General features: G+C 38.9%; 1 protein-coding gene across 1 annotated transcript in view; it reads right to left on the bottom strand.

Moving 5' to 3' along the window:
- Positions 1–23,060, bottom strand: part of BAG2 (BAG cochaperone 2) — a 32,776-nt gene extending 9,716 nt beyond the window's left edge. The window contains exons 1-2 of the mRNA XM_072642537.1: positions 22,813–23,060; positions 22,463–22,596 (exon numbers count right to left, since the gene is read on the bottom strand). Of these exons, the coding sequence (XP_072498638.1) occupies positions 22,463–22,596; positions 22,813–23,016 (338 nt within the window). The 5' untranslated portion in view covers positions 23,017–23,060. The remainder of the gene's footprint in view (positions 1–22,462; positions 22,597–22,812) is intronic.
- Positions 23,061–26,434: the final 3,374 nt, after the last annotated feature.

Genomic DNA, 26,434 nt, shown 5'->3' with positions numbered 1-26,434 from the left:
GCTGGATAGGTGATTCTTGGTTGTTATCCTAACTCCTTTGCCTTCTGGTGTAATATATTCCAAGCCCTCCTGTTCTTTAATGTGGAAGCTGCCAAATACTGTGTAATCCTGAGTAGCTCCACAATGTGGAGCAGCTTCTTGGCTGCTTACAATACTTTTTCCTTGATCTGTGAGCTCTAGAATTTGGCTATGATGTTCTTGGGAGCTTTCATTTTGGGATCTCTTTCAAGCAATGATTGGTAGATTCTTTTAATTTCCATTTTGCCTTCTGGTTCTAATATGTCAGTTATCTGTGATAATTTCTTGAAAGATGTCCAGGCCTTTTTCCCCCACCATGGCTTACAGGTAGTTCAAAAATTCTTATATTATTTCTCCTGGATCTATTTTCTAGATCAGTTGTTTTTCCACTGAAAAACTTAACTTTTTCTTTTTTTTTTACTTTTACGTTGTTTTATCATATTGTGATGTCTCATAGGGTTATTATTTTCCACTTGTTCAATTCTAATTTTAAGGAATTATTTTCTTCAGTGAGCTTTTGTACTTCCTTTTCCATTTGTGAAAGTATACATACACACACATATGTATTTATACACGTAAACAGACAAGTTTTTTCATTGGCAAATTTTTGTATATCTTTTCCCATGCTATTGACTTTTTTCATGATTCTCTTGCATTGCTTGCATTTTTTCCCCCAATTTTTCTTCTACTTCTCTAATCTGCTTTTTAAAATTCTTTTAAAGCTCTTCCAGTAATTTTTTGGGTACCTGAGACCAAATTACATTTTTCTTTGAGGTTTCACATGTAGCCATTTTGACACTACTGTCCTCGTCTAAATTTATGCCTTGATCTCCCTATCACCATAGCAACTTTCTAAGGTCAAGCTCTCTTTTTGTTTTTTTGTTTTTGCTAATTTTTTCTGTCTTTTTTTGTGACTTGGTGTTTTTAAGTGAGAGTTGGGCTCTAGTCTTGCACTGCCCCAGGCTTTTTGCATTGGGGCTCTGGGTCTTACTGCTGGCTTCCCTTCTGGCTTACACTGGGGGGTGGGGTCTCCCTATTGGCCTCCCCTAGGTGCGGTTTAGGTGCTGGCCTACTCCAGAGGTGGGGCCTTGCTGCTGGGTTGCTACAGAAACAGGGACTCTGTTGGTAGATTCCAAGGGTGGGTTTCATTGTTGGCCTGTCCTGGGGCAGGGCTTTACTGGTCAGCAAAGGGGTCAAGGCCTGGCTGATGGTTTATGCTGAGGGTGGGATTGTGGGGGTGGAGCCTTGCTGTGCTGCACTGACTGATCACTTGCCTAGGGAGCTGCTGGTTTGCAGGAGGGCGGGGCCTCACTGGTAGGTTGCCCCAGACTTGGAGACTTGTTGCAGACCCCCTCCTGTGAAGCTTGCTGCTGCTTTTCAGACCTCCATCCCCTCCTGCCCCAGTGAGAAAGACCTTTCTTGATGGGCTGGTAAGCTTCTTCCCTTTTCCTCCATCAATTCTCAGGTGATTTTCTAGTTGTTTGTAGGGGAATTTGGGAGGGCTCCAGAAGGCTCCTTCCTCACTTTACCAAAAGCAGCATTGTTAAAAAAAATATATATTTTCATGAACTCTCTTTGCTGTATCTTCCAGAGGGTTCCCTTCAGTAAAGAGTGCTCAATTGTACTTTTCTTTGATGACAATTCTTACATGATTTCTTCACAAATTTTGCAGTGTTGTGTGTTGCGACCTGCTCGTGCCTGCCATGGGCTTTCTTCATTGCCCCACTGGGGAATTCTCAATATCAGTTCTCCATAGATCATGATGTTCCATGACTCAAAGTCATACAACATTACTGGAAGAATACTGGTATTAAAATATGGGCCTTTATTTCAAGGAGAAGAACTCTGAAGTATCCCAGTCAAATCATTCCATTCTGTTGAATTCTGGGCCAGCTCATTGTCTGTTTACGTGTATAAATACATATGTGTGTGTATGTATACTTTCACAAAGAGAGAATATTAGTGTTTTAGTCCTACGAATAATGACTGTTTCAAAGAAGAGAGGAAGAAAGGATTGTAGAATAACAGAATTATGGGGTTTTAGAGATGGAATGAGCCACTTAGTCCAGTTCTCCCAGCCTGCCCTACCTCAGCCCATCTCATTTTACAGAAGAGGAAATCTGAAACCCACAATGCTGAAGGGACTTGCCGAAGGTCAAACAGTAAAGTGGAAATGTTGGGATTCAAACCCAGAACTTCTGATTCTAAAGCCATGATACCATTTAAGGAGAACTCAGGTGTAGTCTAGTACCGAACCATAAGTGGGAATTTTAGAGACTAATTTCACAGTTCTGGAAATTCTTCTTTCCCTATTCTTTAGAGCAAATGGCATATCCATCTTCATAATCATCAAGAGAATTCTAGCAAATGCCCAAACCTGTCTGAACCTGGGCAAACAAGCCTATATAATTCAGTGAAATTGTGGTGCCTCTTTCCCTTTCATTTCTGCGTGTGAACATCTTTTCTTCGGTGCTGACATCCAGTCACCAAAAAGACGTGCAAAAGTGAAGAAAATTAAACATTCCGGGGAACAGTTCAGTAGTACTACAGATTTATTGACATGGCAGCAATCTGGTCTCTAAACAGGTGCTTTGCCTCATTTAACTGACTTAATGATGGTAAAATTTCATTTTCTCCACCCCCCCATTCTCATTTTAATTTCCATACCCAGGTCCCCAAAGGTTTCAATAATGGAACTTCCCAGGACTATATAAAGTCACGTAGCCTTGGTAACAAGTTGGATTCTGATCTCAAGGGCCATCTAGTGTCATTTGTGTCATGGACCCATCCAGAATTCATAAGAGCCATCCCTTTGGCAGCCACCCTTCTCACGCAGATGTCATTTAGAGTGATGTTGCTATGTGCAATTGACGTCTGTTGATGAGGTTTGTCCCACACTTACTAACTGGTATGTTCTAGCCTGAATAGTTCTGTGCGTGAGTGAATGAATGAATGAAAAAGCATTTATGAAATACTGCATGCAAATGCACTGTGCTAAGTGCTGGAGATAAAAATAGCAACATTGAAACAATCCCTGTTCTCAAAAGCTCACATTCTATTAGAGAGAGACAGCACATGTAGGAAAATTTTTTTCAGTAGGATAGACAGAAAGGATCAGTAGTCCTTATTACAAATGGGAAGGTATATTGTTCTGGATGGCAAGTAATCCAATTTGGCTGGAGTAGAGAGAGATGTTAAGGCTGCTATACAAAGATATCTTTAGTATCCTTTTAATTGATAAAACTATGCCCATTTTGGCAATGAACCATATCCTATAATACCAAGGATTTTATGATGGGAATTTTTGCTTTCTGGGACTTCAGTAAAAGTGACTACAGAGGAGGGGTAGAGGCTGAATCACTTGCAGATCCAGTGACCCAGTCACATCACTGGGGCTGTTCCTTTGAACAATGCTGGTGGAGGCAGGGCCAGTTGCCTAGAAGACAATACTATGATTCATGGAGCTCCGAGCTCTTGGTGCTGTGCAGCAGATTACAATCCATGCAAAATAGGGACGGAAACAGTGGCCTTCATCAACAGCTAAACTAACAATAATAATGACAATAAAACATTTCCCAAGGACTCTTGAGGCAAAATGCCTTCCATATCCCAAGAAAGAACTATGGAATTTGATCGCAGAATGAAGCAGACCATTTTCTTTTGTATTATGTTTTGTTTTATGATTTCTCTCATTCATTTTAATTCTTCTATGCAACATGACTAAGGTAAAATGCATTTAATAGGAATGTAAGTGTAGAACCTATATAAAATTGTATGCCACCTCAGGGAAGGAGTGGGGAAGAAAGGGGAGAGTAGGGAAAAAAATCTGAGATATATGGAAGTGATTGCAGAACACTGAAAACAAATAAAATAATTTAATCTTTAAAAAAATCTAAAAAAAAAGATGATGACAATAATAATTATTAACTAACATTTTATAGCACTTCCTATGTGCCAGGTACTGTGCTTTACAATTATTATCTCACTTGCTCCTTATAACTTTCATGGGAGGTAGGTGCTATTTTTTATCCCCATTTTACACATGACAAAATTGAGGCAGAGATTAAGTGTCTTGCCCAGGGTCATACAGCCAGTAAGTGTCTGAGGTTGGATTTGAACTCAAGTCTTCCTGATTCCTGGCCCGTAGGTGAAACATCTACTGTGTCACCTATGTCAAATGTTAGCATAGAGCATTTTTAAAGAATTAAAGATGAAATCAAGAAAAAAGGACAAATATCACATTTTAATATGTAAGATCCATAATATCATGGGGCTATAGCTAGAAGGGACCTCAGAGACCATCCAGTCCAACCCTATCATTTTGCAGATGATGAAACTAAGGTCCTTAGAGATTAAATTTACCAAAGATCACAGGTAATAAGTGTCAGAGGTGAAATTAAACCCAAGCTCCCTGACTCTGATCAGACAATGTCCCCTTCCACTGTGCTAAGGTACAAATATCTCTCTCTCTGTCTACTAAATTGCAATAGATCATTGATCTAAAACTGAGAAGAACCCTAGAGATCACTAATCTAATAACCCCCTTATTTTACAGATGAAAAAAATTGAGACTTGGCCAAGGTCACATAACTAGTGACATAGCAAGGATTCAAAGTCAGGTCTTGTGACTTCATGGTCAATGCCCTTTTCCCTACATCATATTCCTCTTTACTTCTTTTATAATTAAAGAATTATAGTATGCTCAACATTTTTAAAACATTCTCTATTTTATTGGCTAAAACTCATATTGGTATACTTATGAAGTAAATCGTAAGTATATACAACATGTCTTAAATGAGGAAACAAGTACAAAGAATAATGTCACAAAATGATGCGTTGACTTCTGGTGTCCTATTCACTATTCACTTGTCTCCTCTGTAACTCACCAGCTGACTTTCTTACTAGGAATTCCGTCTCTTCTCTTCTGAAAAAGGCTCCAGATTCAAAATCCCTTTGTTGACTTACGTGTTTGATCTCAACAACATTAACTCCTCTTTTTACTGAATCTAGGAGTCATGGTTCTAGAGTCAGTTCTGCCACTAATAAGCAGCTATGGGCAAGTCACTTTGCTACACTGTGCCTCAGTATCCTAAAATCTAACCTATCTTGAAGCATTGCTGTGAAGATCAAGTGAGATAATGTAGATGAAAGTGCTTTGAATGACATATACACATATGTACATATAATGTACATATATACATGTATAAAGGTATCATTAGACAACAGTAAATAAGAGATAGGTTTGCTTTTAAAGTTTTTTTTTTAAACTTCCACTTTAATCCTGTGTATATGAAACATACCTGTATATACATTTACTGTTGTTGTTCACTTGTGTCCAATTCTTTGTGACCCAATGGATCACACTGTCTATGGAATTTTCTTGGCAAGTATGACTTGCCATTTCCTCCTTCAATGAATTAAGTCCAAACAGAGGTTAAGTGACTTTCCAGGGCCACAAAGCTAGTAGGTGTCTGAAGGTGGATTTAAACTCAGGTATTCCTGACTCCAGGCCCAACTCTCTATCCACTGAGTCAGCTAGCTGTCCCTATAGGTTTACTACACTGTGTCAAATATGGTAAATAAGTATGTTGAACTTCTTTATCTGTAGGACCTACTATAAAGTTCCCTATACCAACACAACGAAATTTTCTAATTTTGCTTTCTGGTCTGACTGAGCCAACAAAGTCTTAGCTGTGTCAGTTATGTCCAGGTACTTCAATAGGACTATTATTCAAGGTTCAGGTTTGAGCCAAGGGAGAAGTGGTCACTTTCCCCTTGTTAATTGATCACGTTTAAGAGGAACATGTGTATTTTTACTGTAATCACTCTGGATCCATGGATTTCCAATCACAGTGTAGATCCTTGTGGCCCAGTAACTGTTGTGGAGGTTTTGGTTTTTTATGGATGGAGGTGAAATGAGCATGTTTGTAGGCAGTACAGAAGCAGCCCATAGACAAGGAAAGACTGAAAATAAGTAAGAGGCTGGGGATGACAAAAGGGGCAATCACTGTGCAATGTGATTCTGCAAGGCAGAAGTCTGCCTTGGTAAGGAGAAGGGCCACCTCGAGACAATGCCTATTGTGTATAGAGCACTATTCTAGGCACTAGGGGAGACATAAATTTGAGAACTATATTATTCCTGACCTTGTGGAACACAGTCTAGTAAGGGGATAAGACACATATACAGACAACCATTATAGATAATAATATATCATAAGTGTTATTAGGTGTGCCAAATGACATTCATGGAGGAAAGCTGTTACTGACAGTGGGGAACAAGGGAAGATTCATGGATGTGGCACATAACCTAGCAATAACTCATATATCTTCAATAATAATTAAGAGTAATTACTTTTATGTGTTCATGTTTATGAATTATATATATTTAATCCTAAAAACATACAATTATGTGTGTGCAGATATGCAGTAAATATGAAAGGAAGCATGGTGTAATGGATAGAAAGCTGGCCTTGAAGTTAAGAAGATGAGTTCTAGTCCTGTTTCTGACTTATACTAGTTATGTGTTCTTGTACAAGTAATTTCACTTAGTGGCTCGTGCAACTAAGACCAGATGTTACAAATGTATTGCCAATCTGCATCAGTGGCTGGAGTTTCTACATTAGGAATTCCAAATAAACCCACACATAACTAAACAATGTGCAGTTACTCTAATAAGATAATATTTGTAAAGTGCTTAGCACTACGCCTGGCAAATAGTAGCATATAATAAATGTTTGTTCCCTCACCTCTTCTCTGCTCAAATGCCCTAACGAAATCATAGTCCAAGAACCCACTTACATCCCTAAATATCTTTCTACCTACCTATCTACCCATCTGCTTTTCTTTCTTCCTTTCTCTTTCCCTTCCTTCCTTCCATTTTATTTCTTTCTTTACATCCATATGTATCAAGAAATTAAATGTTTACTTCTTATTTAGAACACTGCTTATAACTTAGCCCCAGCTTCCTACAATCCTACACTTTTCATGTAAAATATGATTTGTACATTTGACCTTTAAATCTGTAGTCCCAAATACCTGGTGATCTAGACGCTCACCTTTGAGTCAAAGCTAGAGCTTTTCATAGGGGAAAGAATGTGAGGAGGTATTTATTGATTGGATTTAGGTGTGGAAACAGAAATTTTAATAAAGAAAAAGAGGGGGGATTTTGTGGGAGGTAAAAATGTTCTGTTGTCCACTTTCCTAGATGATAGCGGGGTTGTGACCTAGCATGGATGGGCTGGAGGTCAGAAACTAAAGTGCAGGCCCCCAAGGAGCTGAGTGAGGAAGGGCCTATCAGAGAGGAGAACACGGAGTCACGTGGCCAGGGGATGGTGTGGTGGGAGATCCAAAGTTCAGAAAACAGTATAAGAAGCCCCATCTTCCTGCACGTGTAGTAGTCTTCCTGTAACCTTACCGGGGAAGGCTACCTGGCCATTCAGGGAGAATGGATGTAAAGATTAATAAAGGCTTTCCTGATTTCAAAAAAAAAAGAAAAAAGGGAGTAGGAAAGAGGAATGGGAAGGCAAGAGAGAGTCTATCTATAATGAGGGTTACTGGCCACTAAACAATGTAAGTTATGTGTGCTCGGCCCCTAGCCCAGTGCCTTGAATATAGGAAACAGTAAGTGATGTTCATAATAATATGCTGTTCAAGTAGAAACAGAAACAAGTTAAGAAAAGCAGTTGTGATTTATAGCATTACCCACATAGAATAACCCAAGATTGTACAGACAAATAGACATTGGGTCTCCCACTTAGCGCTCTGAATTAAACTAGGTTCATTTGAACCCTCATCTCCCCCAAGGAATTCTGGACAGATGGCAGTCTGTTAATTTCACATTCAAGAATTTTAATTTACAGACAAGTAATAATACAGCATGCACTAAAAGTGGATGTTAAGTGTGGCAGCCTGACATCAGGAAGACCTAAGTTCAAGTTTTCCTCTGAAGCATACTGGCCATGTCACTTAAGCTCTTAGTGCCCCCATATAACACTCTATAAAACTACATGTTTCAGAATAGTTGTTGATCTGTATTCACAGAGGGCATTTCTTCACCAGAAGCTCCCTACAATGATGAAATCAGAGATCTGGATGAAAAAAAAAGTGAATTTTTAAAGTTCGGACAATTTCAGGAAAAATAAATACTGAACATACCCAGTCTATTACCTGATTTTATAAAGTTGTGGAAATATGTTTTAAATTTTAATCATAGGACTGAAAAGCAGGATGAAACATGTTCAGTTTTAATAGTGGGGCAGAGGCTGGGGTGGTTGTACCCTGGAGAACATATAAGAATTCCTTTGATTCTCTTAAGCAATCCTGCATTAACTGTTAATACTAAAAAGGTAAATAGACACCAAGGAGAAAACAGGTTTTGTGAAGTCACATAGGCTAACACTAAGCCTCCATTAACTAAACAATGTGAGATTACTCAGATACACAGGTATGTCCTTTTTATACAGAACAGTTTATGAGTCTCTGACAACAGTTTCAATACGTTAGGGTCACATATCGTTTTCCATTCTGACTTCTTCAAACCAAAAATGGTATTAGGCAGGCTTGGTCATCTACTTTATTCACCAGACTTGGCTGGAAGACTTTTGTTTCTCTCCAAAACTCAAATCCAGCCTCAAAGGATAAGGCCTGTCCAAAATAAAGTGGCCCTGATTCTGAAGGCAGTTCCAAAAGAGGAACTCCAAACTTGTTTGCAGTGATGGCAGCACTACTAGAATGTGTGTGTGTGTGTGTGTGTGTGTGTACACGTTTCTAAGTGAACTCCTTTAAAGTGGCAACACTCAGATGTTTATGTTCTGATGTATATGTGTGCATGTTTTTTAAAAACTTCTAATAGTACATACTGATACACTTGGTAGATGTGTTAGCTTTTCCAAACTTTTTTCCCTCCTTTAAAACAATTGGTTATGAGAGATGACTGTCTGGTTGAGGGAGGGGTGGAGAATATACTGTGAAATGAATATGATCTAAAATTAAAATATTAGCTTTTAAAAACACACAAAAAAGTTATGTAACTTTATGTTCTATGCCTACAAACATATATAATAGCTGCAGAATTATAAATACATCTAAACAAAACACATTAAAAGAAAAAAATTAGGGGCATTTTCCCTCAAAGTCCAGTATATGTGCACATATATGCTATGTACTGCCTATGTATGTATACTTGTGTGTGTGTGTGTGTGTGCATGTGCAGTTCAACTACAACAATGGCTTGTAGATTTAGAGCTGGAAGGGGCCTTGGAGGCCATCTAATCCAGTCTCTTCATTTTACAAATGAGAAAAACTGAGTCTCTGAAAGGCTGAGTGATTTGTGCCAACCCACACAGATAACTGGCAGCTCCTTTGATTCCAAATTCAGTGATCTTTCTACTACACCAGTCGCCCCCAATACTTATGAAATATAACCTATTTCTCTTGAAATCTTGTTTAATGGAAAAGTTTGACTCAACAGAGACAAAGGGATGGGAGTCAGAGAAAACAAAATGCCCCTAACATATCTCCTGATTCATCTTTCAGTTTTTAGATGAGAAAACTGAATCTGAGGGAAGAAATTGACACTGAGACAAGTGAGTTGTTCAAGGTGACCTTGGCAAGCTGGGACTTGTGGACAGGCTTCAGGACTCTAGGTAGTTTGCTCTCCTTCATTATACCAAGGAGCTTAAAGTAGTCATGTGGAGGGAGCGGCCAGAGACCAAGTCCTGTCATTGGTTCATGCTTTTTGTTGACCTTATGTGCATTAATTCTGCTACTAATATCATCCCTTCATTATTTTTAATGTTCTGCAGACTTTTGAATGGCTAACAATGTTTTTTGGTTAATTAAATAAGAGTATTTAGATATAAAATTAATTTCTGTAGGCTCACTTAAAGTATCTTCTGGACAACTCTTAAACTCCCATCCTTCAAGTATCTGCTCTTACTTAATGCAGAAAAAGTGATAAATGGAAGTAGAATTCAGAGACAGAGGGAAGACATGCCTACCAGAAAGGGGAACTTGGGAGACCGGGCAGTAGCGGCCAACCATCTGGAGCCACAGAAAAAGGAATTATCCCCAAAGTTCCTGCTTTCAATTTCAGTGCCAGAGCTGCTACATGTAACGCTAGACGGAAGATGTTACTGTAACTTCTCAAACTTTTGTTTTTGACCTGAAGGTCCATGGCTGCCAGACATGATCTCAGGAACAGAAAATGAAACTTACTTCCCTCCTCTTAGCAATGAGGCACGTAAATTGTCAGAGCAGGTCACTTTATCTTTTGTGTTTTGCTTAACCATTGCTTTGGGTTTGTTTTGTTTTTTGTTTTCTTACGGAAGAGAGTTCAAGGGTGGGAAGAGGTGGGAAAAAATCATGGTGCTATAAAAACAAAAAGTATCAAAACATTAAAACCTTAAAAACAAACAACAACCACCAAAAAAACCCTCCAGGGTACACTGGCCAAAATTTCTTACAGAAGCACAACCCTGGGTGAGGGGTATTGGCCTTGGCCCTCAGACTAGCGTTGAAACTCCTGTCACTGTTCCGGGCACTTCCAGGCAGTCCCAGGCAGCTCCTTCCCTGCCTCCAGCCCAGACTGTGTGCTCCACGCCAGCTTTGACTAAAATAGGAATTAGAGCCAGAAGGAGAATGGCCAGTTCCAGGCACCACCTGCCATGACATATGCCTCCTCCTTCCCTCCCCCAAAGGCTGCAAACAGTGGAACTTGGCAGGTGGAGCCTAGTGAAGACAGAAAAGTGGATGGCATGTGCTTGCCTACCATTTAAAAGTTTTCTCTTCAAGGCAAACACACAGGGGCACATGGAGAAGAAACGCTGCTCTGGACATAGCAAGTGTTTCAGCTCAAACCTTTCCCATGACTATTTCTTACTATGTTCTAGGGAGCTAAACTTTGTAAACAATTCAAGAATCTGCTGTGAAAAAATATATTATACTGGGGGAAAAAATAGAGTGAAAAACCACTGACCTAGGAATCCAAGTGACTCACTCAGATAGGAAGACTGAAGTTTAAGTGCTGTCTCAGCTACTACTGTTACTAACAACTAGTTATGTTAGCATACTAAATATGTTAATATTAACTATTAGTTTTGTTCCTCTAAGTCACATCCTCTTGGCCTAAGTTTTATCCTCCATAAGATGGAGATACCACCTACCTCAACAAATCAAAATGGATAATATCTGTAGAGTGATTTGCAAACTTTAAAGCTATTTGTACATAAATATACATATGTATTGTGCGCATATATGTACATATACAGACATGTGTATTGTGTACACCCATATACATGTACACATATACATACACACATGCACACACACATATTTATTTACATTTATGGCTAGCTAGGTGGGACAGTGGGTAGGGCACAGGGACTGGAGTGGGAAAGACCTGAGCTCGAACCTAGAATCAGACATTTACTGGCTGAGTGACCCTAGGCACTTAACTTCTGTTTGCCTCAGTTTCCTGGTCTATAAAATGACAATAATAATAATAGCAGCTCCCAGGGTTGTTATAATATTTCAACAAGATAATAATTGTAAAGCCCTGGCATATAATAAGAGCTATGTAAATGTTAGCTATTATATTCCCATATACCTAAGGTGACTTATTATTAAGTCAAATGAAATGATTCAACAACAATGAACAATTGTTCAAAAGCTAATATAAACTGCATTACCATTTCAATGAAGATATTAGTACAGGGGCTGGAACACGTTAAGTGATTAATAAATGCTTGTTGAATTGAAGAAAACAGGAAGTGTGAGAACTGGGCTGTAGTAACACTGGGGAATTTGAATGTACTGCCCCATTAGGGAACACTCAGGCCTCACTAGAAATCCTCTCCAGTCTCCATGACGCACATTTTTAGATTCTTCATAATCATTCCTGGGATTCCATTAGTACAAAATTTCTGCAAAATTCCTCACCGTGAGTTATAAAATTATAATGCCTCTTATATTTAACTTTAAGAAAATGTTCTGCTCAAATGAAAACATGGCATCTGGTTGGATTTAAAGTAGAAATTCACATCTAGAAGATGCTGCTCTTGAAGATTAGAACAGAAAAGAATAAACTTTACTGAAGAAAACATTTAAAGAGTCAGTCTAAAGAGAAAGGTTGTCATCATAATGACAGCCTGTTAATAAAAAACAAACCAAAATATTTATCATAACTTTTCAGCATGCCACAATCACGATTTAGAACATTATAAACTTTAAAGTGGTGCTTATGACAATATAAGCTATAGTTCATAAAATACTTGACATAATATTGCTTTCATGTTACATAAGAAAGAATTTTTTACATTAACGAATATAAAAAACAGATGGTAGAACAGATTGATTGTAGAACACTTGAGAACATTTTGTACTTATGAGTATAAACTATAATACTATAGTATTCCTAAACTTACTGCAGGGTCCATATGAGACCTAATATTATAGATATAGAGCTGGAAAGGGTGTTGGAGGCCATGAAGCCCAACCCCCTTTTTATGGATGAATCCCAAAGAGATTAAGTGGTTTGCACAGGGTTACGCCGTTAATATGTGGCTGAAACAGAATTCAAACTAAGATCCTCTGATTCCAAACCTAACACATAACTTCACTACTATACTATACTGCCTCCCTCTTCCGTACTTTATTCAATGAGTGATTTCACTGACCTCCTCCATATCAAACATTTGCCAAGTCCTGTTGTTTTAACAACTTAAAGTACATATGACATACTTCTAAGTTCAATCTGGGATGTCAACATTTTCTTCAACTCTTTCTTAAGTCTCGACAATCAACAAAACAATAAATCAAGCCTTGATTTGTTGCTTTTCATTTGCTGATGTGTAAATGATCACAATGAAAATTTGACAATTGGCTCTCTTAACATACCCCTGGTTTCTATCTTGAATATGCCCTCTCCTTTTCTCTGACACTGTCACTAGCCTCCTCTAGGCCTTCATCACCTCATATCTGCATTATTACAGTAGTCTGCTAGTTGGTCTCCCTGCCCCAAGTCTCTCCCCACTCCAGACCATCCTTCACTCAGCTGTCAAATTAATCTTCCTAATTAATCTTCCTAAAGGTCTGACCATGTCACTCCCTTACTCACTCAACTCCAGTGGTTCCCTATTACTTCCAGGATCAAATGTAAAATCCTGTTTGGCTTTTAAAACCCATCATAACCTAGACCCTCTTCTCTTTCCAGTCTTACACCTTACTCTCCTCCTTCACAGATCCCATGGGTGACACTGGTTGGTCCCCCTTGTTGTTCCTCCTATATCACATTTTATCTCCCAACTCTTTCACTGGCTGTCACAACATTCCTGGAATACTCCACTTCCTTACCTCCCTCTTCCTGGCTTCCTTCAGGTCTCACCTTCTGCGAGAAGCCTTTCCCTAACCTTAAGTGCCTTCCCTTTGAACTTATCTCCAATTTGTTCTGCATATATCTAATCTGTTCATAGTTGTTTGCATGTTGTCTCCCTTCATTGAAAAATGAGACTGTATTGTGGTATTCCCAGCACTTAGCACAAAGGAGTCCATGACACAGAAAAAGTTAAGAACCCCTGACCTCGAGGAACATGTCCAGAATACTGGATGGATTCCACATGGGCAAGAACCACAGGATGAGAAATGAATTGCCATCTGTGCCAATGGAGGGAATTCACCCCAATATCTGTCATAGACCCCTTTGGCAGTCTGGTAAAGCCTATGGCCCAATTTTCAGAACAGTGTTTTTAAATGTAGAATATTACAAAGGAAGCCAATTATATTAAAATAAAGACATAATTTTCCCCATTTTTCCCATGGACCCCCTGAAATCTATCTACAGACCACCAGATTAAGAACTCTTAACCCATTCTTTTTGGTAGAAAAAAAGCAGAACAATGTATTAATGAACACGTACATTAAATGCCTGCTACAGTATATGCCACGCACTATGCTAGACAATGGGGAAAGTTCTTGTCCTCAGGGAGTTTATATTCTATTGAGGTATAGAATATATACATATATGTATATGTGTGTAAATGTATACGTAATATATATGATTTAAAACACTACTATGGTAGAGGTATCTGTGGATAGGTAAGATAGATACAGTAAAACACCGTCCCCTTGATTTTGCCTAGAGCTAACCTCATTCCCAGTTCTTTTTTTTCTCTTGGATGCAATCATCACTCATGTGCTTTCAGGTTCACTCCTTCACATTTTCATAGAGCTTCCAAGTTTACTGTGCACTGTCAGCACAATGACGCCATGAAGTAAGGAGCACAAGTGTCACTATTCACATTTTACAGATGAGCAAAGCTCAGAGAAGTGACATGAACTGCTCATGATCAGAGCTAGGATTGAACCCCAATTCCCTGATTCTAGAGCAAGTGCTCTTTTACACTATTCTATTTCTAGTTCAATTTAGCTTGGTTATTTATTTCAAATTGAAGTAAATTTACTTTTTAAAGTCACCTTAATTTAGCGTTTGTAGGGTCAAAACATCAAATTGCTTTTATATCTTACTTATTCCATAGATGTGAAACTCTTCTAATTTCATTCTCCAGTAAGTTTTCAGAAAGAAAACTAAAATTTGCCACATCCTGAATTAATGGAAAATTCCTTGAAACAACTGATTAGGCATAGTGCTAATCAGCAGTTTTTCTCAAATGAAGGCCTAAATCAGGCATGATTTGTAAGCTAATCCTTTATGTTTCAATAATCATACCATGGTTTACATTTATCAAACGTGAATACAATGAATAATTAGTACTAATGACTCTTTTTAAAAAAAGAACAAGATTTTTAGAATTGCAAAAAATGTTGGCTCCTATTCTCCTAATTAGAAAATAATGTAATCAAATAGCACACAGCTAACTCACTTTGAATAGGCCTTATCCCTCTTGAAAGAATTAAAATGGCTTACTTTTTGAAGATATATAAATTTTCAGGTTATAGATGAGAATGTATGTATGTTTGTAATAAGTATGTGTAACATAATATGTCCTAGAAGACATTTTAAAATAAGTCAATTCTTCTTTTAGTGCCAAGTTCAAGAGAAAGTACTTTAAATGTATTAGAAAGAGTTCCAAACTTGAGCTGAAATTCTAGCTCTGATACTTTTTTTAAGACAGGACTTGTGACTTCATTGGTTGAAGGAAGTCCCTTTACCAGTATATAGGAGCACCTATTCTGCAACTAACAGTCTTCTGTTGAGAGACTGTGATATGCCCAGGGTTACAGTCAATATTAATCAATCAACAAGCATTTATCAATAATCCACCAGGTGTTAAATGCTGGGGATACAAAGACAAAAGTAAAACAGTCTCTGACCTGAGACATATATACACAGCCAAATATGTCCGTATGTCCTATATATTTATATAGTAGAGATATTTCTATTTATATGTGTGTGTATATATATATATATATATGTGTGTGTGTATATATATGTGTGTGTGTGTATATATATGTGTGTGTGTATATATATATATATATATACACACAGATGTGCATACACTCGCACACATGTACATACTGTTCTTCTTGATTCAAGTCTCTCCCCACTCAAATTATCTACCACATAGGTGGCAAAATAGTTTTCCAAAATTGCAGGTCTGACCAAGTTTTCCCCTACCCTACAACTCCAGTGGCTCCGTTACCTCTAGGACCAAATATAAACCTCTCTCTGTTTCACCTTTAAAGCCTTTCCCAATCTACCTTTCCATTCTCCTTTGTTGACCTAAAAACTTGGTTAAAGAAAAGGCAACAGGCTAAATGCATACATTTTATAATTTAACTAATTAATTCATCAATTCCCTATTAAAGAAAACAGTAACATAATGCATTATGGAGCCAGAAATGTTCTGGCTACCCAGTGCAGAAATCTTCTGGCTTATATGCATTTTGCTGAGAGGAAGGAACTCTCCTAGTTGAACAAATCATAAATTTAGTAAGACAAGACAATTAACAAAGTAATGTTGGTCAGGCCTTGCGATTCCAGGCTGAGTAAACATAGGTCTTGGTGATAAGGAAGGAAATCCCATCACTAGTGAGTGGCAGCCTTCCTGCCCTAAACAGATAACTGACATAGGAAAGGGTAAACAAAGTTCAATTATGACCTAAGATGTCTATATTTTCTTTACCATTAATATGCCATAACATAGTATGTGTCTATAGATAACAAGACACAAAGGAAAGTCCCATCACTCAAGACAGCGTCCCAGGTCAAAGGTCTCCCAAGGAATGCAGAGTCAGCCTTGGCTGGCTCCCACCGACATAGGAAGAGGCACTCTCTGAGTTTGCTTCAGAGAGAACAAAGAGATTATTCCAAAATTTTATATTAAACATTATTACCTTATACATTAAGCCTCTTCATGAACACTGCTGTCCTCCAAACCCACAATGCACTCCACCCTCACTTCCATTTCTTAGAAAATAAATACAAGGGAAGGTGGCCTAGCAGTACCAGATCTGAAACTGTATTACAAAGCAACAGTCATCAAAAATACTTGGTACTGGCTAAGAGATAGAGTAGTGGATCAGTAGAACAGGTTAGTTACACAAGACACAGTTGTCGATGACTGTAGTAATCTACTGTTTGATAAATCCAAAGACTCCAGCTTCTGGAATAAGCACTCACTATTTGACAAAAACTGCTGGGAAAACTGGAAAATTGTATGGCAGAAACTAGACATAGACCAACATCTTACACTGTATACCAAGATATGGTTAAAATGGGTGCACAATTTAGACATAAAGGGTATAAGCAAATTAGGAGAGTAAGGAATAATTTACCTGTCACATCCATGGAAAAGGAAAGAATTATGACCAAACAAGAGATAGAGAACATTATGAAATGCAAAATGGATGGTTTTGATTACATTAGATTAAAAAGTTTTTGCACAAAGTCGATGCAACCAAGTTAGAAGGGAAGCAGAAAGCTGGGAAACAATTTTTATAGCCAGTGTGTCTGATAAAGGCCTCACTTCTAAAATATATAGAGAACTGAATCAAATTTATAAGAATACAAGTCATTCCCCAACTGATAAATGGTTAAAGGATATAAACAGGCAGTTTTCAGATGAAGAAATCAAAGCTATCTATAGTCATATAATAATGCTCTAAGTCACTATTGATTACAGAAACGCAAATTAAAACAACTTTGAAGTACCACATCACACCTATAAGATTGGCTAACATGACAAAATAGGAAAATGATAAATATTGGAGAAGATGTGGGAAAATTGAAACACTAACACATTATGGTAGAGTTGTGAACTGATCCAACCATTCTGGAGAACAATTTGGAACTATGCCCAAAGGGCGATAAAATGGTGCTTATACCTTTTGATCTAGCATGCCATTACTAGGTCTGTATCCCAGAGATCATTAAAAAAAAAAAAGGGGAAAAGGACCCACATGTACAGAAATATTTATAGCAGCTCTTTTTTGTAGTGGCAAAGAATTGGAAATTGAGGGAATGTCCATCAACTGAGGAATGGCCCAACAAGCTGTAGTATATGGATATAATGGAATACTATTGTTCCATGAGAAATGATGAGCAGCTAGGTTTCAGAAAAACCTGGAAAGACTTACATGAACTGATGCTGAGTGAAGTGAGAAAAACCAGGAGAACACGGTACACATAAAAGCAACATTTTGTGATGACTAACTTGATAAATTTAGCTCTTCTCAGCAAAGCAATGATCTGACAATTCAAAAAGACTCATGGTGGAGAAAATACTATCCACATCCAGAGAAAAAACTGGAGTTCGAATGCAGATTGAAGCCTGCTATTTTCTTTCTTTTTATTTTTTCTTTCTCAGAGTTTTTCCCTTTCTTCTTTCACAACATGACTAATGTGGAAATATGTTTAATATGACTGTACATGTATAGCCTATTTCAGATTTCATGCTGTCTTGGGTAGGGGAAAGGGGAACATTCTAGAACTCAAAATCTTATAAAAGTGAGTGTTGAAAACCAAAAATAAATTAATTTTAAAAATGATAAGGGCTCTATTTTGTACATACATATATAGACGGCCGCCTGTAAAAGGCCACAGTGATGTGAGATGGAGCGCTGCATATGAAGGCCTATTTAGATAGACTCCTGAAGAAGGGTAATACATATATAAGATTGTTGGAGAGGTAAAGTGGGATCAGATTGTGAAGGGTTTTTACATGCCAAACAGAAGAATTTACACTTAGTGCAGTTTTACACTATTACAGCTTTAGTTGCATTGAATAAATCACTTTGACACCTAGGTGGAAGATGGTTATAGTGGAGAGGGACTTGAAGTGGGGGACCAGTGGGAAGGTTATTGCAATGGTCTGGGAGACATATGATGCCTGAACTAGGATGGCATCTGTGGGAGTAGAGAGAGGAGAAACATGGTCTAGAGACTTGACTGAGGCATGCTGCCTTACTCTGTTGCCTACATAATCATGAGTATGACACTTTATTTCTACAGGTCTTAGCTTCCTCTCCTGCAAAATGGGGGTAATAACATTTGTGCTACCCAGTTCACAATGTTGTTTGGAGGGAAGTTCTTTAAACTTTAACGTACAATGAGTTATTATTGTAATGCATGTGGAGGTAATATTCTGATTACATCCATTACATTATTGTTAGTCATGAAATATGTCTCCTGAAAATTCCTTAACCACAATGTACATGAGACATTGGAAGAGACTTCTGAAATCATCCAGTCCATGCAAGTATCCAAGGGAAAATCAATTTTTGAAATTCTGTCATATAATCTTAGTTATTATTAGTATTTTAAGTAGCTGGATAAGATTTTAGTTAGTGATGAAACGAGTTGCTGATTAAGATAAAAACAGTTCAAATATGAGGTTGTGAATATTTAATTAGGGCTTGTACCTTATAAAAAGAGCAAACCCTTTAATCTAGTCTGTGAAACTTCCAAGGGCTGCAACAGCATATACAGGTTAGTACAGGATAGGATTACACATAAGACCTCATGAGTAGACACTGTAAATTGGTCTTTATTATGCAGGGAGCATCCACCACATTTTAAGAGTTAATTAAAACAATACTATTTATTTTTAAAAGTCTAAGTTTGGAGAGAATGACTCAGTATGTAGAAACAAGGGCATAGAAAGGATGGGTTTTCAGTAATGCTATTAAAAATACTCTTACCACCTTTTAAAAAAAAATCTTTTGTTTCTCAGTCTAGAATAACAAGCTCTTAAAACTGTTAAAGGGGTATCCCAAATTTTTGTCAAACAGGGAAGTTATCAGGGTTATTTGATACATAAGGATATACATAATCAGAGCAATAAGTATCAGTTTGGGGGCTGAGGCAAACTGAGTGGTCAGGCACCAGGGTGTTTAGAGACCCTAGGATAAGGCAAGGTCACTGATAGAGAAGGCTGCCTGAAGGGGATGGGAGCATGGTGAGGCCAGGACTGGAAGCAGCACACCTGGAATGCCCAATGGGAAGCACAGCCATCTGGTAACTTCCTACTTGAACTAATTAGGGGCAGCTAAGTGGTGCACTGGATAGAGCACCAGTACAGGAGTCAGGAGGACCTGAATTCAAATCTCACCTCAGACTCTTGACACTCAGTATCTGTGAGACCTTAACCCCACTTGCCTCATCCTGGGTCATCTCCAGTCATCCTGATGAATGTCTGGTCACTGGATTCAGATGGCTCTGGAGGAGAAGTGAGGCTGGTGACCTGCACAGCCCTCCCTCACTCAAATCAAAGTCAAGTGCAAGTCATGTCATCATTTCTCTGACAGTATGGTCTTCTTTGGCAACAAAGGACAAACATACTTGAACTAATTAATTATTCTTGTTAATTAGGTTCTAAGGTCTATAACACTGAAGGCCTGCAAATATTGACAATACCCTCTAAATTTTAATACCAAGAAATGGTGGTCTCAGTCTAGTTACAGCTCAGCATATAATTCTACTGACAGAAAATGAGGAGACCAAGTTAGAAGAACTCTGGTTTTTTATCTTATTTCAAAGGTCAATTATCAGAATCAGGATTGCCCATTTTGTAGAACCTCCAGTAGAAAGCTGTTAACTAAGCCTATATTTATTGTGTTCATTCTCATGAATTTTCAATTCCTCCTGGGTTTTATCCTGAGCAAAGATGGAAGAAAGGTAAAGACCTAGAAATAGTAGTTTCTGCCATTGCCATTAAAATTGAGAATAGAAAATCGGTTCCTCTCCCTTTCTGGCTCATTGGTACTTAGGTTAACAATGCCACAAGCCTCAGTTTCTAGGAGAACATATTCATTAATCCTATACATCTTTTTATAAATGAAGGATTTATCCCTTGCTACATAGTAGGCAGCTCAATGGCACAACGGATGGTGTTGGACTTTGGAGTCAGGAAGGGGATAAACATTTATGTAGCACCTACTGCATGTCAGGCACAGTGCTAAGTACCCCAGCAAGGTAAGCGCTATTAATATTTTCATTTTACAGCATAAAACTGAAGCCACTATAGAGATTTGCCCAGGGCTACAAAAGTGGATAGTGTCAGCACAAATTTGAAGTCAGGTCTTCCTGATTCCAGGCCCAGCATTTCTATCTGCTGTGCGGCTCAGCTGCAAGAAGGAAGACCTAGTTTCAAATCCTGCCTCAGATATTAGTTATATGACCCTGGCCAAGTCAGCCTCACTCTGCCTCAGTTTCCACATCTGTAAAGGGAATAATAATAGCACCTACTTTACAGGATAATTGTGAGAATCAAATAACATAATGTATGCAAAGTGTTTTGCAAACCTTGCACACTGCTATGCAAATGTTACTGTTGCTTTAAAAATAGCTTACATTTTTAGTACTTTAAGATCTGCACAGCATTTTATGTATACTTTATCTTGTTTTATAAATAAAAAGTAAATATATATTAAAGGAATTTTAGTTTAGCTATAACTGCTTATGATTAAAGTTTATGCCATAAAAGCTTAAAAAAAATCACCAAGGACATTATGATAAATATACATTATTTTCTTATAGAAAACACTGTTACTAGCTAACAGTTTAAAATTTTTGTACAAATCTATTCCTAAGTGTTAGAGAAGGCTACAGTCACTAGAAAAGTAAACAGACACACAAACATCAAACCCTTGTGAATAACTCTACAACAGCAGGCCAGAATGGCAGATTATGAATAAAAGGCCCAAATAGTACAAAGTGGTGCTACGCTAGCATGAGAAAAGTAGCATTAATCAGTTTATTCTCTCCACACATTGTTAACTAGTCCCAGTGGAAGCTACTCAACATGCTTTTTTGGATAACCTTCTCTTTGGAGTGAATAAACCTTTAGTGACCAATCTACAGGGTGTTACAAAAATTTAGAGCAGTGCTAAGCTCTTAAAAAGATTACAACTGCCCTAAAACTTTTGGGACACCCTGTATCAGTGACTATGTATAAACTCCACTAAAGAAGAAAGAGCAGCAACCAAGTGAATATAAAAGACATTAAAAGAGCACTTCAAAATCAGATGTTGAAACCTATAATCAGTCAGATGATGTCACAGTAGATTTTGCCATCTGTTTTTTTTTCTAAATACCACATTCAGATGTCCAAAAGGATCATGGGAATGGGACTGTAAAAGTGGCCAAACCACCCTAAAGAATGCTCAAACAATGAAGTTACCCAGATTTTATCTGGCATAAGCATTTCACCAAGACAGTAGCATACAAGATACAGGGTTGGCCTTGGAGCCCGGAAAATCTGGGTTTAAATCCACAGACAAAAACCATTTTATCTCTCAGTGCCCCTCTTGAGTACCTGAGTTGTATGTCTTCATGAGGGAATGGGGCAGCAGGGGTAACATTTCCACACCAAGAGATCCCACTGTTGCAAACCTCAGTTTCGGTTCCTGACCAATCTGATTTCACGAATGTGGCGAAATAGTCTTAGTGAGCTGCATAAAGCAATGAGGCTGGGGGATTTCTGGGAGTCGGTCAGCAAGCTTGGACTTATCAGGCGCTTATTTCGTGCCAGGCACTGTGCTAAGCGCCGAGGATACACAGAATGGCAAAAAGACAAAAATCTACATGGTTCCTGCCCTAAAGGAACACACGTTCTAACGGCGGGGGCAACACGCACCAAGACTGTACGGGTCGCAAGTGCTTCAGGGGCAGGACTCGAACCCAAGTCTTGCTGCCCTGGAAGTCGGCTCTCTATTCACTACGCCACACCGCCCCATTATGGAGATGGACCCCCAAAGGGCAAAACAGTGCCAGAGATGCTCCACTTGGTTCTCCTCCGGCCCCCACCCCGTCTCTCTCTCCTTCCCCAAAGTGTGCCCTCTCTCTAAAGGTGCCAGCGTCCCCCAAACCGCCCCCTGCCACGGGGGCAGGCTGGCTCCAGCTCCGGCCCGGGGGGCTCCGGGGCGGCCAGCGGGCAGCGCGGGCACGGGACGGGAGCCGTGGGCACGCGGGCCCCCCCGGCCGGCTCACCTGAGCTCCAGCTGGTCCAGGCTCTCGAGCAGGCGGCTGGAGCGGTCGGCCATGGAGGAGGAGCGGCAGAACCTGCCCTCGTTGGCTTTCGCGTTGATCTTCGCCTGAGCCATGGGGCAGCTCGGCAGCGGTGGCTGCAGGAAGGAGGAGGAAGGGATTACGCGACTGCGGTGGTGCCACCTCCCTGCTGTCCTCCTCCCTCCCTCCTGCCCCCCCGGGCAGCCGCGCGCTAGTGGCAGCTCCGGACACCTCCTCCCTCTGACGCCTACAATGAGAGGCCGCGGGCAACATGGCCAAAGAAGGACACGGAGCCCGGCCGGCCGGTGCCCCCCGCCCCCTCCGCCACTCACCTCCATACCCCAGCCGGCCCCGCGGGGTTCTGCGTGGGGGAGGAGGCAGCGTGCCTGCCCCTGGGAAGGGCACGGGTGGGAGGCCCAGGGGCCAGCCAAGGAGGTGGGAGGACGTGACAGCTGCCAAGCTGGGATGGTCTCCTTCCAGTGGGCATGGCAGTGGGCTGAATTCAGGGGGCTGTTCTCCTCGCGTGAAAACTCCATGGAAATCACCTTCGGGGCTGTCTGGGGTTCAAGGGGAAATGTAACAGGGCTGTTGGAAAGACCAAAGATTTAAATAAGCCACTCAGAGCTGTGGCATGAACTTAAGCACCTCGGACAGTCAGTTCCCCATGCTTCCAGAGTCTTCACGAAACTAACTCCCCAAAGGGAGGAGATCTGAGACCCATCGGAAGTTTAAAGAGTTAAATAATCGTATAGGACCCTTAAGTGCTCCTAAATCAATAACAAGGAAAAGATAATTTCATCTTATATTATCTGACTTAAGGCTGGGAAAAAGGCGTGAAGCGATGGCAGTAAAAGGCTAGAAATATTTCCAAAACAATACTGTATTGTCTATTTTCGTTAGCTGCCCCATCCCCTTCTCTCCACTCCCCTCTCCCCAATACTCGGAACCTCCACTTCTCACCTGTGCTTCCCGGCTTCCTTTAGAACTCAGCTCCCATCCCGCCTACCCCAGAAGGCCTTTCTCAGGCTCCACTGTCCATCTGGAATGAAAAAAGTTGTATGTGGTCACCCCGGCTAGAATGTGAGCTCCTTGCTAGCAGAGGGCGTGTTGGTGGTTTTCTTTGCATCCCCAACGTTTAGCACAGTGACCAGAACAAGTTGTTCAGTCATGTCTGACTCTTTGTGAACCCATTTGGGGTTTTCTAGCAAAGATACTTGAGTGGTTTGCCATGTCCTTCTCCAGTTCATTTTATTTTATTTTTTTATTAATTAATTTGTTCTCAGTTTTCTACAATCCCTTCCATATATATCTTAGCTTTTTCCCCCTCCCTTTTCCACCTTCCCCCTCCTTTCTCTCTCCAGGAGACAATCTTATATAGGTTCTACACATACATTCTTATTAAATACATTTTCACCTTAGTCATGTTGCATGGAAGAATTAAAATGAATTCTTCAGCTCATTTTAAAGATAAGAAACCGAGGCAAAAAGGATCAAGTGACTTACGTAGGGTCATGCAACTAGTTAGTGTCGGAGGCCTTATTGGAACTCAGAAACGGGAGTCTACCTGACTCCTCTATGTCACAAACTCTCTCCGATGAGCCACCTAACTGCCCTGACTAGAATGGTGTAAAGCCCTTAATAAAGGCTACTGACTTGATTACAACTTACCTGCCACTGGAATTTTTCTGTTCTCTAATTCCCAGAGGTGAACACTGGTGCCAGAATATCAGGCCTGGGGCCCTGAGAAGGGTGGGAGTGAAAAGAGGGGGGAAATATGAAAAACTCTCTAAGGTTCCCTTAATCCACTGGTTTTGTAAACTTCAGTATTGAGGATCTGCTTCAGTTCCATTCATTCTCACTGAAGTAATTTTAATTACTAATTCTTCCTAATAAGAAAAATAATACAAATAAGTGTTGTAGCTAACATAGTTTAATGGAGATGCCTTAGGACTTGTCTCGAATATCCAACAATGTGTCATGTTATCTCAACAAAATTCAGATAGCCTATGGACTAGCCATAGAAGTTTCTCTGCTTAATGAAACAAAAGCTTCGCATATTGGCCCTTTCCTTTTTTTCATTATTTATTATGAACTTAACCTCAAATATCAACAGAATCAATTAAAACGTAGTTTTATGACCATTAATGCCAAAAAAAAAAAAATACCGTTCAACAAACAAAATGTCCACACCAGTTTCTCCCTGTGGCCCACCTGGTTTTGTTAAGAATACATGTATGCCCTTTGGAGGCAGTTTGGTGATACAGTGGATAGAGCTCTGGCCTGGAGTCAGAACAGATCTGAATGGAAATCCAACTTCAGATAATTACTAACTATATGACCTTGAGCAAGTCACTTAATCACTGTTTGCCTCAGTTTTCTCTACTGTAAAATGGGGATAATAATAGTACCTGCTTTGAAGGATTGTTGTGAAGATCAAATGAGATATTTGTTAAAGTACTTAGCACGATACTTGAGACACTATAGGCACCATGTAAATGCCAATTCCTTTTCCTTCTTATTGTCCCTTTTATCTATTCTTTATTATTTCTCTTTATACATTTTTTGGTTATATATAATCTAAGTATATACTGTTCTTAACTTACACATTATTTCATCTTTCTATATTTGTATTCTTCAGACTTACTCATTTTAATTGCATGATGCATTATATTACATTGACATAGCAATCTATTAAATCATTTCCCCTTTGACATTTAGATTTTTGTCAATTTTCACAATTATAAATAATGCTGCAATAGATGTATTTGAACTAACAGCTCACTTTTCTTTTTGATAATATTCTGTTTTCCCAATAAAGAGAATATTAAATCAGAATGTGATTTTTTTAATAACTCCCATGGCATAATGCTGGATTACTTCTCAAGAGGCTGAAGTATCAACATTTGAAATTCCATCAGTAACGTATGAATATACTTCTCTACACAGTTGAACCAGTCTTGTATTGTTACTTTGTCAGTTTGAGATTGGGATGGTACCTCAAAATTGTTGGAGTGTATTTTTTTATTAGTGAGATTAAACATTAAGTGATTACTTACCATTTGTATTTCCTCTTAAAAATCATCTTATTCCCATTGATTATTCACTAGATATTGAATTTTAACAGTTTTATAAATTTATAAAATTTAGGTATTGTTTTTAATCTGTTATGTTGACCATGATCCTTTTCCTCAATCTATTATTTTTTTATTCTTATATTTTAATATACATTTTACTTATGCCTTTTGTCATTACATTAGCCATTTCTCATACTCCTTCTATATTGAACCTTCCCTTGTACAAAAGAAAAATAATCAAAAACCTCTTGTAGAGACCTCTTTCTGGCATCGCATATCCTATTCTTTCCTAGTGGTCCCCTATTTCTCTACAGTGAGGACGTATAATTCATTATATCTTCTCTGGTACCTTCAGTGGCTTTTCTCTTGCTCAAAGTTCAGCTTCTTTTTAATTATTGGTTGATTTGCATTTTTGTAGGTTCTGCATATTTTGTTCTGTTTCAGTTCTTACAAGTTTTCCCATTTTTCTCTGAATTCTTCAGTCATCATTTCTTACTGTACAATAATTTTCCATTGTACTCATATGACTTAGAATTGTTGTTATCTTAGCTACTTAACAGTCTAAGAAGACCCATTTTGTTTCTAGTTCTTGGCTACCAAAGAATTTTGCTATGAATATTTTGTTACATATTGAAATTTCATTTCTGCCTTTCGATTCTGTGAGAGTATATTCCCAAAAGTGTGATTGTTGGGCCAAAGAGTGTGAAAGGTTTAGTTGTTTTGCTGTAAAAAAAAAAAACTTTATTGATAACTTTTCTTTTTGTATCACCTTCATCTCCTAATATCCCTCCCTTTTTTTCACCCAGAGAACCATTCTTTTTAACAAAGAATAAAAAAAAGTTCAACATAATTAACCAATAGATCACTTTAGTCCAACTGT

The sequence above is a fragment of the Notamacropus eugenii genome, chromosome 2 (assembly GCF_028372415.1).
Source record: "Notamacropus eugenii isolate mMacEug1 chromosome 2, mMacEug1.pri_v2, whole genome shotgun sequence".
Taxonomy (NCBI): domain Eukaryota; kingdom Metazoa; phylum Chordata; class Mammalia; order Diprotodontia; family Macropodidae; genus Notamacropus; species Notamacropus eugenii.
Note: the sequence above shows the minus strand (reverse complement) of the source record. Positions and strands in the feature narration are given on the sequence as shown.